The following is a 12,029-nucleotide window of genomic DNA, read 5'->3' as shown; positions in this document are numbered from 1 at the left end:
ACTAGATTTTAGTAAAAGTACCAATGTCACATGATAAGAAAACTCCTTTACAAGTAAAAGTCCTGCATTTAAATTTTTACCTCTTACTTAGGAAAATTAGTGAAGTCAAATTATTTTGTGTGATTGAAAATATTGATATAATTGTTCAAGTAAAGCACGAGTATGTCAAAACACAACAGATATGGTAGCATGTGATTTGACACCAGTGGAGCCTCTGACAAATTGTGAATTAGACCAGTGAAAACTAGCTTTTGTCATTGCTATTATACAATCTGAGATGTCTGTACAAGCACAGACAGATATGTTTATGTCAAAATAACTTGTGAAATACTGACTTATCATGACCTAATTTATTGACAGTTTCTAAAATGGCCTCTTTCCGTTTCTCCAGTTGAAGATGTATTTCCTCCAGAGTGAGCTGCTCCCTCCTCACACTATCACCCAGGCTCACTCCAGCTTTCAGGCTGAGATTTGTAGAAATCAAAAGAACTGTTGCTGTGGTCAATTATCAAAATACCAGGAAAGAAATGTCACTGTACTCCTTGTTCCCATCTCAAAAGAAAAGTGAGACTCGCATAAGCTCTCCAAATCCTCTGCAATTTGGCATGGATGTCTCCAGCAGCTTGTCATCAGTCTCCTCCTGAGATGTCTGTTGTCTGGCCTCCAGCAAGTCCAAACCCTCCTAAAAGTGTGATCATGTGCAATTTAAGCAGCATCCTGCAATAATGGCAGGATGCTGCAGGATGCAGGATGGCGTTCCTCAACTCTGCTGCCTGTGATGTTTACATATAGCAGCCGTATATCTATATAAAGAAGGAATCATCACAAATATAATTTTAAAAGAAAGAAAATACTAAGAAAATACTCCTCAAAATTTCTTGCTGCCTGTGCCTGTGTGCATTATTTACTTCATATTATTTTATACTAACACATATGATTTAAGTTAACCTTTCTATCCAGTGTAGCTTGCATGTTATATTGTGTTTATTGGTGTTATTTCAATGCTCTGATGTTTGTAAATGTTCACCTTCAATAGGGATATTATGGAGATACAATACTGTCCCATTGAGGTATGACGTAGAAGAGCCTGTTAAGACAATATAGATTCATTTTAACACTGATTCTGAGTCAGCGCCTAAATGTTTAAAACTGTGAAGCCGGACCAGGCGAGCCGCTTCGAAATCTGACCCCAGATCGGTGCTTGAGAGGCCACGTAATCACGCCGCAAACATCGCGGTATTTACGCTACCCAGAATCCAACGGTCTTCCTTTCTGCCTGAACCGACATGGTGGGTGCATAGCCGCTCCTTCTGAGGAATAATCCAAGCTGTTGTATCTGTTTGCATCTTTGTCTGCTTGCTTAATTTTATATTTTAAAATGTATGTATAAGTTCTACGAAGCCTGTCCGTGGATATAATGTCGATATTGGGCGTCGATGTTTTTGTATTTTTGGTTAAAACTTAGTTTAACCGACACAAGTGTAAACCGGTACAGTAGCCCTGAAGCTAAAGCTAGCATGAGAGAACACGCTTGATTTTTAGGGGTAGTTTTGCTCTAATGTTATACATTTCTCGCATGTATTTGAACTCTGCTAGTAGTTACATGCTGTCGCAATTTAAAATGATCAATATAAGTTGAACACGCCTCGTATCTTAATGTAATGGGATACAAATGTGTGTCCGGTTGGTTTACCCGGTTGTAGTAGCTGAATGGGCCTAAGCATCGCTTCCGTGCTAAGAGATGTTATAATCAGCAGTCGTGGCTTGAATTTGAAACACGTTGGTGGTGTTTGGCAGCTGCTTAATTTGAGAAAGACTTGGTTTGTAAATAAAGCAGTTACAATGGTAGCAAGTGAGGTGGTTGCGCCGTCTTTAGCTTGGTTTGTCACAGCAGTGCAGACTGACCAGCGTGGGAATTTGAGTCGCTTTATTCACTAATGGGTTTGAGCCTCACTCCCAGTTTTTGCTTTTAAAACATTATCATCCAGCGTTCTTTCAGACACCAATAATTGGTGTACTTTGGAATTATTTTTTAGTTAAGTGTATTAGGAAATTGACAAGGAGGAAGCTAACCTGCATGTGAAGTGATGCTAAAGCTCAGGCATGCTGGAAATGAGGAATGGTGCAGGCAGTGTTTATGTTACATCTAGAACTAAGTCATGACCTAAGATCCTCATGAGTCTCTTACTTGGGTAACACATTAAACGTGTTGGCTGGTGTAGATTTAAACATAAGGCTTAAAACTTGTGAAGTCAAGTAAAGCCACACTTTCAATGTGTCTTAACATAATTTTCTTCTTGACAGCCTAAGGGAAAGAAGGCTAAGGGGAAGAAGGTGGCACCTGCCCCTTCTGTGGCCAAGAAACATGAGGCCAAGAAAGTAGTCAACCCCCTGTTCGAGAAGAGGCCAAAGAACTTTGGCATCGGTGAGTAGCCCCTAGTTGGCATTTTACATGAACTGTTAATTGTCGTGGTGCAGATGATGTAAATGAATATTTGCTATCTTAAGAACACTGAAGACAACTACCCACCAAGATCGCTGATGCACTTTAGATTTAAAAAAAAAAAGGAGACCTCCATCAGTTTGTCACACACTAAACATTTGTGTTTCTCTACAGGCCAGGATATTCAGCCCAAGCGTGATTTGACACGCTTTGTGAAATGGCCTCGTTATATCCGCCTGCAGAGGCAGCGCTCCATCCTCTACAAACGTCTGAAGGTTCCCCCTGCAATCAACCAGTTCACCCAGGCTCTAGACCGCCAGACCGGTAAGTTGCAGAAGGTTTTGGCAACAAGAGTTGCATGTAGTTACTATTTTGAGCATGCTGTATTTCATGGATGACTACGGGGTCCTTAATGGTACCATTGTCGCCTTGCAGATGATGTGAAAGAATATTTGCTATCTTAACCGCAATGATGACCTTTCCCACCAAGATCACTGATGCAGCTACCTGAAATACTTGAAACTACTTGAAGGCACATTTAGTGATTGAATGTGAATTGTAATGTATTTTCTTCCTCCTCAGCCACACAGCTGTTCAAGCTGGCCCACAAGTACAGGCCAGAGACCAAGCAGGAGAAGAGGCAGAGGCTGCTGGCCCGCGCTGAGCAGAAGGCTGCTGGAAAGGGAGATACCCCAACCAAGAGGCCCCCTGTCCTCCGTGCAGGTAAGTCTCCCAACAAAACCGTGATCAAGACCATAGCTTCATCTTATATGAAGCTGTTTTTGTCGAGTTGTGTTGGTGAACATCCTAGGTGATGAAGTCACTTTATTCATTTCATTAGATGCAATCTTATGAACTTAGTAGTGCAGTTTTATCTAACCTGGCCTGGATGCAGTGATGACCTGAATTTCTTCACCTGAAACTTGCCTTGATGGTTTTTGAGCTTTTTAACCCTGAGCATTGGCCAAAAGAAGAAATCGTTTCAGTGCAGGGAGTTTGCTGAGCAGATATTCAGTTTCATTTATCCCTTGCTTACAGGTGTGAACACTGTCACCTCCCTGGTGGAGAGCAAGAAGGCCCAGCTGGTCATCATTGCCCACGATGTGGATCCAATTGAGGTAAGTATTTTTTCACATTTTGGCTGCAGTGGAACTAGCTGTATTGGGAACAGTCTAGAAAGTGGTCACTAGCAATGATGTCTGAATTTCTTCACCTGAATCCTCTGTGTTGATCAAACATACGAGCTTTTTAACCCTGAGCATTGACCACAAAGCACATTTACAGTTTTTGGTCAGATTGAAGCATTTATTTTCATAGGGTGACCTTTATTTAAATCTGTTCTTGAAATATTAATACTTTCTCCGGTTCCCCTGCTTCTGTAGCTCGTCGTCTTCCTGCCAGCCCTGTGCCGCAAGATGGGCGTCCCATACTGCATTGTCAAGGGCAAGGCTAGACTGGGCAGACTGGTGCACAGAAAGACATGCACTTCAGTTGCCTTCACACAGACTAACCCGTAAGTATGCCATAAACTGAGCTGTGTCAAGCACGAGTGGGACAGTATAAGAATTCTTCGGTCTCTCGACTATTAGCAAAATTAGGATTTAGCGCTGATTATATGGTTGTTTCTGCAGCAGTGGTTCCTATTAACTATCAACCTGTTACAGATTTACATACTATGCAACTTCGGCCATGATGCTCAAAGCTAAGGTTTAAGATGATGATATTAAAGTGGCCATCACAAAATTAGAGAATATGATAGAGGAAATGTTCTACTCTTTTTGAAATCAATATTCAAATACATTGATCTACATTATCCTTGAGAACTGAATCAGTAATGCAGTGCGATCTCTAAATAGTATGAGTATTGACTGGTTTTGTTCTTTCGTAGTGAGGATAAAGGCGCACTTGCCAAGCTTGTGGAAGCCATCAAGACCAACTATAACGACAGATACGAGGAGGTAAGAATTCTTTACTCACTGAACTGTAGAGTCTCCACAAGGTGAAGTAAATTACTTACATCAGAGACCAAATTGCACCATTTATAATTTTTTTTCAAACTTGTGTTCCAGATCCGTCGTCACTGGGGAGGTGGCATCATGGGCCCCAAGTCCACAGCCCGCATCACTAAGCTGGAGAAGGCTAAGGCCAAGGAACTGGCAACCAAGCTTGGTTAAATCGTTTGGAATAAAAAAAATTGTATGTCCTAATAATGTGTTTGTTTTTTTTTATTGTAATAACTAAATATATGGTGTTTCAGAACCAAATTGCAACTGTAGATTCATTTTAAACTGATGTCAGGAAAATATACTGTGAACTGAGTCAAAATTTTAAGTAGAGCATTTATATATATAAACAGGGATGAAAAGTAGATGTTAAAGTACTCAGGGGTTGTCTATGGGGTGTAAGTAGATCCCTAGGCAGTGGTGCAATAGATTGGACTGAAGTGGCAGTTCATCTAGTGCTGGGGTGATCTAAAATTAAATTTAGTGAAGAAGTAACTTGTGGCAAAGGTACCATGATGGATGAATAGGTTTCAAACTTACCTGACAAGAACGATGAACCTTAAACAACCCAGAGATGTTGAACTCATGTTGGGACAAAGTCTAAACCCTTTCCTAAGATGGGAATTTGCTCAAATTAATGTTCTCAATTGACACTTGAGACAATTAGTTCAGTGACCAAATGACTAAAACTGACTTTGTACATCCTAATGAATTTTGAATGTAGGCCACCAGCTCATGATATCACTGCAGGTTTCTCTTCTGTGTAATTTTAGACTGATTGGCTTCAATTCATATCCCATTCATCTTATACAACACTAGTTGGCAACATTTATATAAAAGCAGAGAAGAGGCAAAAGCTTAATATTTACATTAATTTATTTTTGCATACATGTTTCAAGAGAGTAATCCAAGATATTTACATATGTCAGTGTGTGTATGCAGCAAGCTGGAGCTGATGCACTATGAATTATATCAGGCTTGCAATGCAACATTTCATACTGTGCATAATTTCACTGCATTTTATCATATCACACTTTAATCCTCTTGATGAACTTCGCATACCACATGTAGGAGGTTGCTGCACATAAGCCATACCTTAAAAATAAAGGTAAAATGATGGTCAATTCAGTAAATATAAATGTATCCACACAAGTAACAGGAAATGTACAAGGTTATTCACAGTATAACAGCAGCCAGGTGTATTTCAGTCAAAGGGAAAGCATCCACCTACCATGTCACTATGTACTGCATGTGCTCGTTCCTCAGCGTCACTCTGGTCTGTCCACCTACTGGTCCACCAGGAATGGTGCTCCCTGCATGAGACGCATTTACCATCACCATAACACCACAAAATCTTCATTTATTCAAACAGACCAACCTATTCTCTTTTGTATATTTAACCTGAAATCTATCATGATGTAGTTGAATCAAAGAGCATCATGGACTTTGTTGTTCATGAGACCTTACCGAAATCTGCATCAATGAAGACGGGCTCAGCTCCAGTGACGTGGGACATGGCCTCCAGGTCTCGATAATGCCAGCGGTTTCTCTCCACGTCATTGTTTGGAACAAAGGGTTTTCGAGTCTCTGTCAGCCTGACTACCCCGACCACTTCCACCTCACCTTCCACCTGCACAGATCCATCATTATTCTTTGTAAAACAAGTGAAACAATATAAAAAAACCTCCAGTGGCATAAATCCCAACACCCTGCAGACCTGTAGCGGAGCTTAGACGCTGCTGTCACCACTGCTGTATATCTCCCACAGCTGTGGTCTCTACAAATTGTCTCACTTGCATTAGTCTAATCTCAAAGAACAGTTACAACTGTCCTAATGCTACAGACCACTCTACAACATCTTTGGGAAACTGGCTACATGTCTCACGCCATCTGAAATACTAACCTGTCCTTTCATCCTGGTCTCTGGTCTTATCTTCTGCCTTGGGACGTATCCTCTGTTCACCAGGATCGTGATGCTGCCAGCGAACAAAGCCAAGATCAGTCACAGTTGAATACAGTGTAGGATCACTACGCAGTTACTATTAGAACTACAGGATTAGCCCAGTGATGTTTTATGTTGCTCGTTACCCAAGGTCAGTGCAGTGGAATGGGGTGATGACATTAGCGCCGGTCTCTCCACTTGAAGACAGCCTTCCTGCCTCTCTGGCCTCTTTCTCTGGGTCCACTGGTGAGCGGGGCAGAATATACAGCTCCTGTGAGTGGTCGTACTGCCCACGCACTCTCACCCTTCTGTACTCTAGGTTATTCAGCTCATGAGGACTAGGATCCAGGGAGAAAAATGACAGTTTTTGTGCACATTGAAAGCCAACATGTTTTCTTAAACTTTTTTTTTTTGAGTGTATTGCTCTGGTGTGCTCTAATATTTTCTCATATAAGACTGACTTTTTGACCTTTGTAGGTCAATCCATAACAAAGCAAATTACTTAATACCTGATGTTTACAATAGCACTTCTGCCTGTTATTTTCCCAATTCATCTATTAATTGATTGGTCTACAAAACATCCAAAAACAGACAAAATGTCCATAAAAATATCTGAGAGCAAAAGAACCAGAGAATGTGACATTTATTCTGGAAAAATTACTTAAAAGATGAATCGACTGTCAAACTAGTTGCTGATTCACCTTCTTTCAATCGATCGATAGATAGATTAATGGCTGTAGCTCTGGTGCTGATGATGTACTTACTCAAGAGGAAGAGGAATGGGTTCGGCAGTAGTGAGTTTATTCAGCTCATCTATCAGCTGCATTTTCCACTGACGCCGTTTCACCTTCACAGAAGCAAAAGTTTGTGAGTCCATTAAACAATAATAAAGAACAAAGCATGAAATGAGCATTATTATAAACAAAGTGATGGCACAAGTTAAAATCAGCTGTACCTGCCATGTACCAAGGCCAAAGGTGGTGGCAGGGATGAGCAGCAGGAACCATTTGAGGAAAGAGTCCTCTCCCTTCTCTGCCCCCACTGCTGTAGAGCTGGACTGTCGCCCCAAGTTGATGAACCTGCCTGGAAATTCACAACACACAGTTACACACAAGACAAAGTTTAGACCCACACTGATGTAACTTGTTCATTTTGCAAAACACTTCTTTTTAATATGTCCCATCAGAAGATCATACATTCAGTGGCCACTTTCTTGGTTCACCAGTACAGTCTGTTGTAATCCAGTAAACAGCTTCCACCTTTAGAAAGTCTATAATGTTCAGTTTTAGTTGACATTGTTGGAACAATGTAAAATCAATGAATTAGTTCAAGGTGTTGCTGTACAGGATTACATTAGCTGGTTGTGTTGATCTTAACTTCCAATAAGCATCGCCTGATATTTACCGTCTGTGCGTTTGGAGAAAGGCAGTCTGGGCAGAAACAGGGTCCTCTTGATGTAAATAACATTAGTCTGCAAATATATAAAGTAAGCTGAAGTCAAAACCTGCAGGTCGTGCAAAACGATGAAAATGACTCTTACACAACTCTTTACTTAGGGACGTGAAGACGCAGATCTGAAAGTTAAAGTAACTTACCTGTTTTCTGACTGTCGACAACACCCTGGTGGAATAAGCCAGCACTAATTTCAGAGAAGCCATGCTGAATCAAAACATTAAAAACTATATGAGACAACCGACTATAGACCAGCTACGATAGCAAAGCCATGGAGAGCTAACAGCCGGGTTTTCTTGTGCGTGTTTTCGTGCATTTACGGTACGGGTGCCGGAAGCGGCCAAATTGATTGAGACTGAAGGAAAAAAGTATCCATAGCCAGTGAATCGGTTATTATTTACACGACAAACAGTCTGCTTTTAAATTAGTTGGGAAATTTATGGTGGTTTTAGTGTTGACTTCCTTTTGAAAAAAAAGAAAAAAGAAAGAAAGAAAAGAAAAATTTAACAAACACTTTTCAGAAGTTAAATTTTCTGATAAACTCAATTTCTAAATTTCATTATTATAATTTTATTAAAATGAAAAATCGTTTTATTGAGTGTGCAACCTTTTTCCACCCAGTTTCATTGTTGTAATAGAAAACCAGAAAACTAGTTTACATCCATTTTGGCCATTTCCAGTACCCGTATCGTAAATGCACGAAGAGACGCGCAAGAGGTATTTGCCCCCCCCCCCCCCCCTCAGTTTAAAGTCAAGACTTAGGTAACTGGCATGTTTCCTGTGAGAGGGGGACTGTTTCCGGTGTTACTACTTCCGGTTTATTGACGCTCCGCCCCGCTGTTTTTGACCCACGTGTGTACAGAAATGTGTTGATATTTTTTGAATCGGTAAATTTCTGTCTGCATGTGTCTAGTTCACCTGCACTAAACCCGACAGCTCGGTTTATTTGTTGACATGGATCTCGCCTCCAAGGACTCGTACATTCAGAAACTCGCAAGTAAAGTGATTTCTCAACGGGACCAGGAGCCAAAGAAGAGACCGTTTGGTGAGGTTAATTCACACCATACTCTTCACAACTAGTTAACAAGTTTTTTTTACTGAAAGTGAAGAAAATTATGCGTACGTTATTTATTAGTTATTATTATTATTAAAAAACTGTCACTAAATCTGCTGCTGTTACTTCAGCTGACCAGAGGAGACGCTACACTGTTCCTGAAACAGTTTCCTGATGTGTGTATTCAGGACACAAATATCAGAAATTGGGCTGATAAATTATTTTATAAATTAACTAGTTTTCAGAAAATTAGTGGACACTCATTTTGATCATCAGTTTATTATTTGAGTTCACAAATGTGAAACTATTTTATCTTTCAGCTTCTAATGACTGATAGATTGTATGTGTTTAATATCATAAATGGAATAGCCTATCATTGGGGTTTTGACAGGTGGGAGAAAAGACATTTTTGGACATTGCCTGGTATTTTACAAACAAACTACTTTGTATGACGTAGCTAAAGGCATAAAGTATTTATTTTTTTTAGCTGCAGCGCTACATAACTTTTCTGAGGGGAAGTGCTGTCCACACTATCAGCTGTTATTGGCTTTTTTGTCACTCCAGAAATGAAACAAGGAACCTAAATAACCATGATCCCATGATGTTTTGTTTTCCTCTGGTTCAGCCGATCATCAGACCCACACTGACTTAATGCGTGTTAACGTGGCGTCCTGCCCTGGTACCTTTGGGCAGTCCAGTTGACATTATAAATGTCATTATAATATATTTAATCTGTGTGTATGTGTTTTTATTTTCTGTGCGTGTAGCTCATTTCAAAGGGAAAAGTGACACTGGTCCCCCAAAGAAGAAGAAAAAGTGTAAAAAGAAACATGTCAAAGAAAGGGGCACCAATGAGAAGACACCTAAACCCCAACAGAAGCCCTCACTCTCTCCAGCAACACAGAAAAGCCCAGTCACAGCAAAACCAAATGGCTCCAAAGCTAAGAACGTAAATGGATCCACAACGCAAACACCTAAAGGTACAGAAACCCAGCAATGTGTGTATCCAAGTTCATGAATGCTCTAATGTCGGGGTGTCAACACAGTTTATCCTTAATATCACCAGTTATCCATCTGTTGTTAGGAATGATTAACGTTTCATCACATTGTCATTTCATTCTTCTCTCTTTTCTTTAAAGGAGCTAATGTGCAGTCCAACTTCTCAACAGTAGATATTCTACGCAAGAGGCTTCATGAAAAGATCGAAGAGTCCAGAGGGCAGGTATGCACATTTTAAAGGCTATGACTGAAAGAAACATGGAGGTTTGATTATACTCTCCATTACCGACATGTATTAAACACAACATTATGTCATTTTTACCGATGCAGCCAACTCCACACCCAGTGTCTCCTCAATTGGAACCGATTAAAACCAGCAGAACAAGTCAATATTGACATAAAAGGTTGAATTTCAATGTTGGCAATGTTTACTTCTACAACATCTGCGCTCTTTTTCTGACGCTGAGAAGAAACAAGTACAGACTGGGGGATCACATGTAGCAACAAAAACAATGAAGGGAATGTGTAATGTATCATATTTTCAAATCAAAGCCGTGGCCATAAGTCATTCTGTCGCTTGCTACAGAGATGTTACTGTTGTTGTGCAGTTTCAGGCCTCAGCTACGGAGGTTTGGTGTCTTGACAGCTGCGATATTTTGAGTTTAACTTGGTTGCTAAAGCAGATATTTGATACACCAGCGGCCTTAGACTAATCCAGAAGAAGCCAAGATTTTGGTCAGAATTCATTATTAATTATGTGCATGTTCACATCTCCATTTCCACCCATCCAGGTTTCATTGTTTATAATTAGTCCAGTTTATTCCTAATGATGGATTTTAGGAAAACAGAAAATAGTGCCACTGCACTCTACAGAGGTTAATCATGTGATTTATTGTTTGTTAGACACTAATCATGTTGCACACATGTTTTATCAGGGAGCCCCAAAAGACGTGCTATCAGACGCAGTCCAGGCAAAGCGTGCGAAACGAAAGCTGGAACGGGAACGCAAGAAGAGGAAGAGGAAAGAGTTTCGGATGAAGGAACTGGCAGAAAAAAGTGGCCAGGAGCAGCTGCCAGAGATAAAACAGGAAGAACAGCGAGCCCCTGCTGAAAGCAAGAGAAATAAAACGGCGATTATCTTCAACAAGGTGGAGATGGTGGAAGAGTGTTACATAAATGAAGTGCAGAAAAAGAAGAACAAGAAACAGAGCATCAAGGGCCAGTTAACGCCGCTGACGGGGAAGAACTACAAAAAGCTTCTCAGTCAGGTGGAAGCTCGCAAAGCAAAGATGGAAGAGCTGAGGGAGAAAGACGCGGGGAAGGCCCGTGAGATGGAGGAGAAGATGAAATGGACCAACCTGCTTTACAAAGCCGAGGGCGTCAAAATCAAAGACGACGAGGACATGCTGCGTGCCTCGCTGAAGAAGAAGGAGAAGAGGCGCACCCAGATGAAGAAGAACTGGGACAAGCGTAGCGAGAACATCATAGAGAAGATGCAGCAGCGGCAGGACAAGAGACGGAGGAACATCCAGAAACGCAAACAGCTCAAAACAGAGAAGAAGAAGGACAGGGCGCGGAAGAAAGGCAGAGTGCTGCCTGAGGACTTGAACAAAGCTGCAGTGTAGGAGTCGCAGTGTTAGGTGGTGTTTTGTCATAAGATACACAAAGTCTAAAAAAGTAAATCAGTATCTTTTATGGCAGTGTGATTTATTAAAGGATATGAAAGTGCTACAGCATGTGCACATATTGTACCTGCTTTACTGTCGAGGTGTAATGTGTGTGAAATGGACAATAAAATGTAATCCTTCATTGTGAAGAACATGAATGGGAACGTCCGTTGCAGAAGTTGTTGGATTTGTATTTGTCTACCAGTTATCACACCAAGGTACATGTTACTTTGACATTTTAGGGAATCCATTTATTCACATCCCTGCTCTACCAAGCTGCTTGCTGTACATTAGCTTCATATTTAATTTAATTAGCTTAGCACAAGTCTGGAAACAGTTACCCTGGCTCTGCCCAAAGCTAACAAACTGCAAGTATTCAGATCTTGTACTATGTACTGGTACCAATAGCACAATGTAAAAATATTTAGCTTTTATTTTTTATAAATAAAAGTCCTGCATTTACAATCCT

At 40.6% G+C, this 12,029-nt stretch overlaps 3 protein-coding genes and 4 non-coding genes across 12 annotated transcripts in view; 6 read left to right on the top strand and 1 right to left on the bottom strand.

The window, feature by feature from the left end:
* The window catches only part of rpl7a (ribosomal protein L7a), a 164,578-nt gene extending 159,925 nt beyond the window's left edge, over positions 1-4,653 (top strand). For 5 of the 6 annotated variants that reach the window (XM_071465219.1, XM_071465221.1, XM_071465222.1 and 2 more), the window contains exons 2-8: positions 2,305-2,425; positions 2,618-2,767; positions 3,026-3,166; positions 3,482-3,561; positions 3,826-3,956; positions 4,332-4,401; positions 4,513-4,653. In XM_071465219.1, the coding sequence (XP_071321320.1) occupies positions 2,305-2,425; positions 2,618-2,767; positions 3,026-3,166; positions 3,482-3,561; positions 3,826-3,956; positions 4,332-4,401; positions 4,513-4,617 (798 nt within the window). In that variant the 3' untranslated portion in view covers positions 4,618-4,653. Of the gene's footprint in view, positions 1-1,264; positions 1,290-2,304; positions 2,426-2,617; positions 2,768-3,025; positions 3,167-3,481; positions 3,562-3,825; positions 3,957-4,331; positions 4,402-4,512 lie in introns of those variants that run through there. The other variant, XM_071465220.1, reaches the window with a different exon arrangement.
* LOC139611978 (small nucleolar RNA SNORD24) lies at positions 2,474-2,546 on the top strand. Its single transcript, XR_011686407.1, has one exon. It is a non-coding gene; the product is annotated as a small nucleolar RNA SNORD24 (small nucleolar RNA).
* LOC139611979 (small nucleolar RNA SNORD24) lies at positions 2,874-2,945 on the top strand. Its single transcript, XR_011686408.1, has one exon. It is a non-coding gene; the product is annotated as a small nucleolar RNA SNORD24 (small nucleolar RNA).
* Positions 3,333-3,405, top strand: LOC139611976 (small nucleolar RNA SNORD36). Its single transcript, XR_011686406.1, has one exon. It is a non-coding gene; the product is annotated as a small nucleolar RNA SNORD36 (small nucleolar RNA).
* Positions 3,631-3,706, top strand: LOC139611973 (small nucleolar RNA SNORD36). The gene has a single exon (XR_011686403.1). It is a non-coding gene; the product is annotated as a small nucleolar RNA SNORD36 (small nucleolar RNA).
* A 651-nt stretch (positions 4,654-5,304) lies between the features above and the next one.
* On the bottom strand, positions 5,305-8,173 carry surf1 (SURF1 cytochrome c oxidase assembly factor). Its single transcript, XM_071465217.1, has 9 exons — positions 7,984-8,173; positions 7,793-7,859; positions 7,344-7,471; positions 7,153-7,235; positions 6,535-6,726; positions 6,350-6,422; positions 5,914-6,076; positions 5,678-5,759; positions 5,305-5,541 (listed from the first exon to the last, which is right to left on the bottom strand). The coding sequence occupies exons 1-9, from the start codon at positions 8,044-8,046 to the stop codon at positions 5,475-5,477; spliced, it is 918 nt and encodes a 305-aa protein (XP_071321318.1). The 5' UTR covers positions 8,047-8,173; the 3' UTR covers positions 5,305-5,474.
* A 428-nt stretch (positions 8,174-8,601) lies between these two features.
* surf6 (surfeit 6) lies at positions 8,602-11,724 on the top strand. The gene is made up of 4 exons (XM_071465214.1): positions 8,602-8,885; positions 9,662-9,874; positions 10,034-10,116; positions 10,829-11,724. Exons 1-4 carry the CDS (start codon positions 8,795-8,797, stop codon positions 11,516-11,518), a joined length of 1,077 nt encoding a protein of 358 aa, XP_071321315.1. The 5' UTR covers positions 8,602-8,794; the 3' UTR covers positions 11,519-11,724.
* The last annotated feature ends 305 nt before the right edge of the window (positions 11,725-12,029 follow it).

This window comes from Trachinotus anak, unplaced genomic scaffold (genome assembly GCF_046630095.1).
Source record: "Trachinotus anak isolate AG129_WGS33_773 ecotype Australia unplaced genomic scaffold, CSIRO_AGI_Tana_v1 ptg000028l, whole genome shotgun sequence".
Lineage (NCBI taxonomy): Eukaryota > Metazoa > Chordata > Actinopteri > Carangiformes > Carangidae > Trachinotus > Trachinotus anak.
Note: the sequence above shows the minus strand (reverse complement) of the source record. Positions and strands in the feature narration are given on the sequence as shown.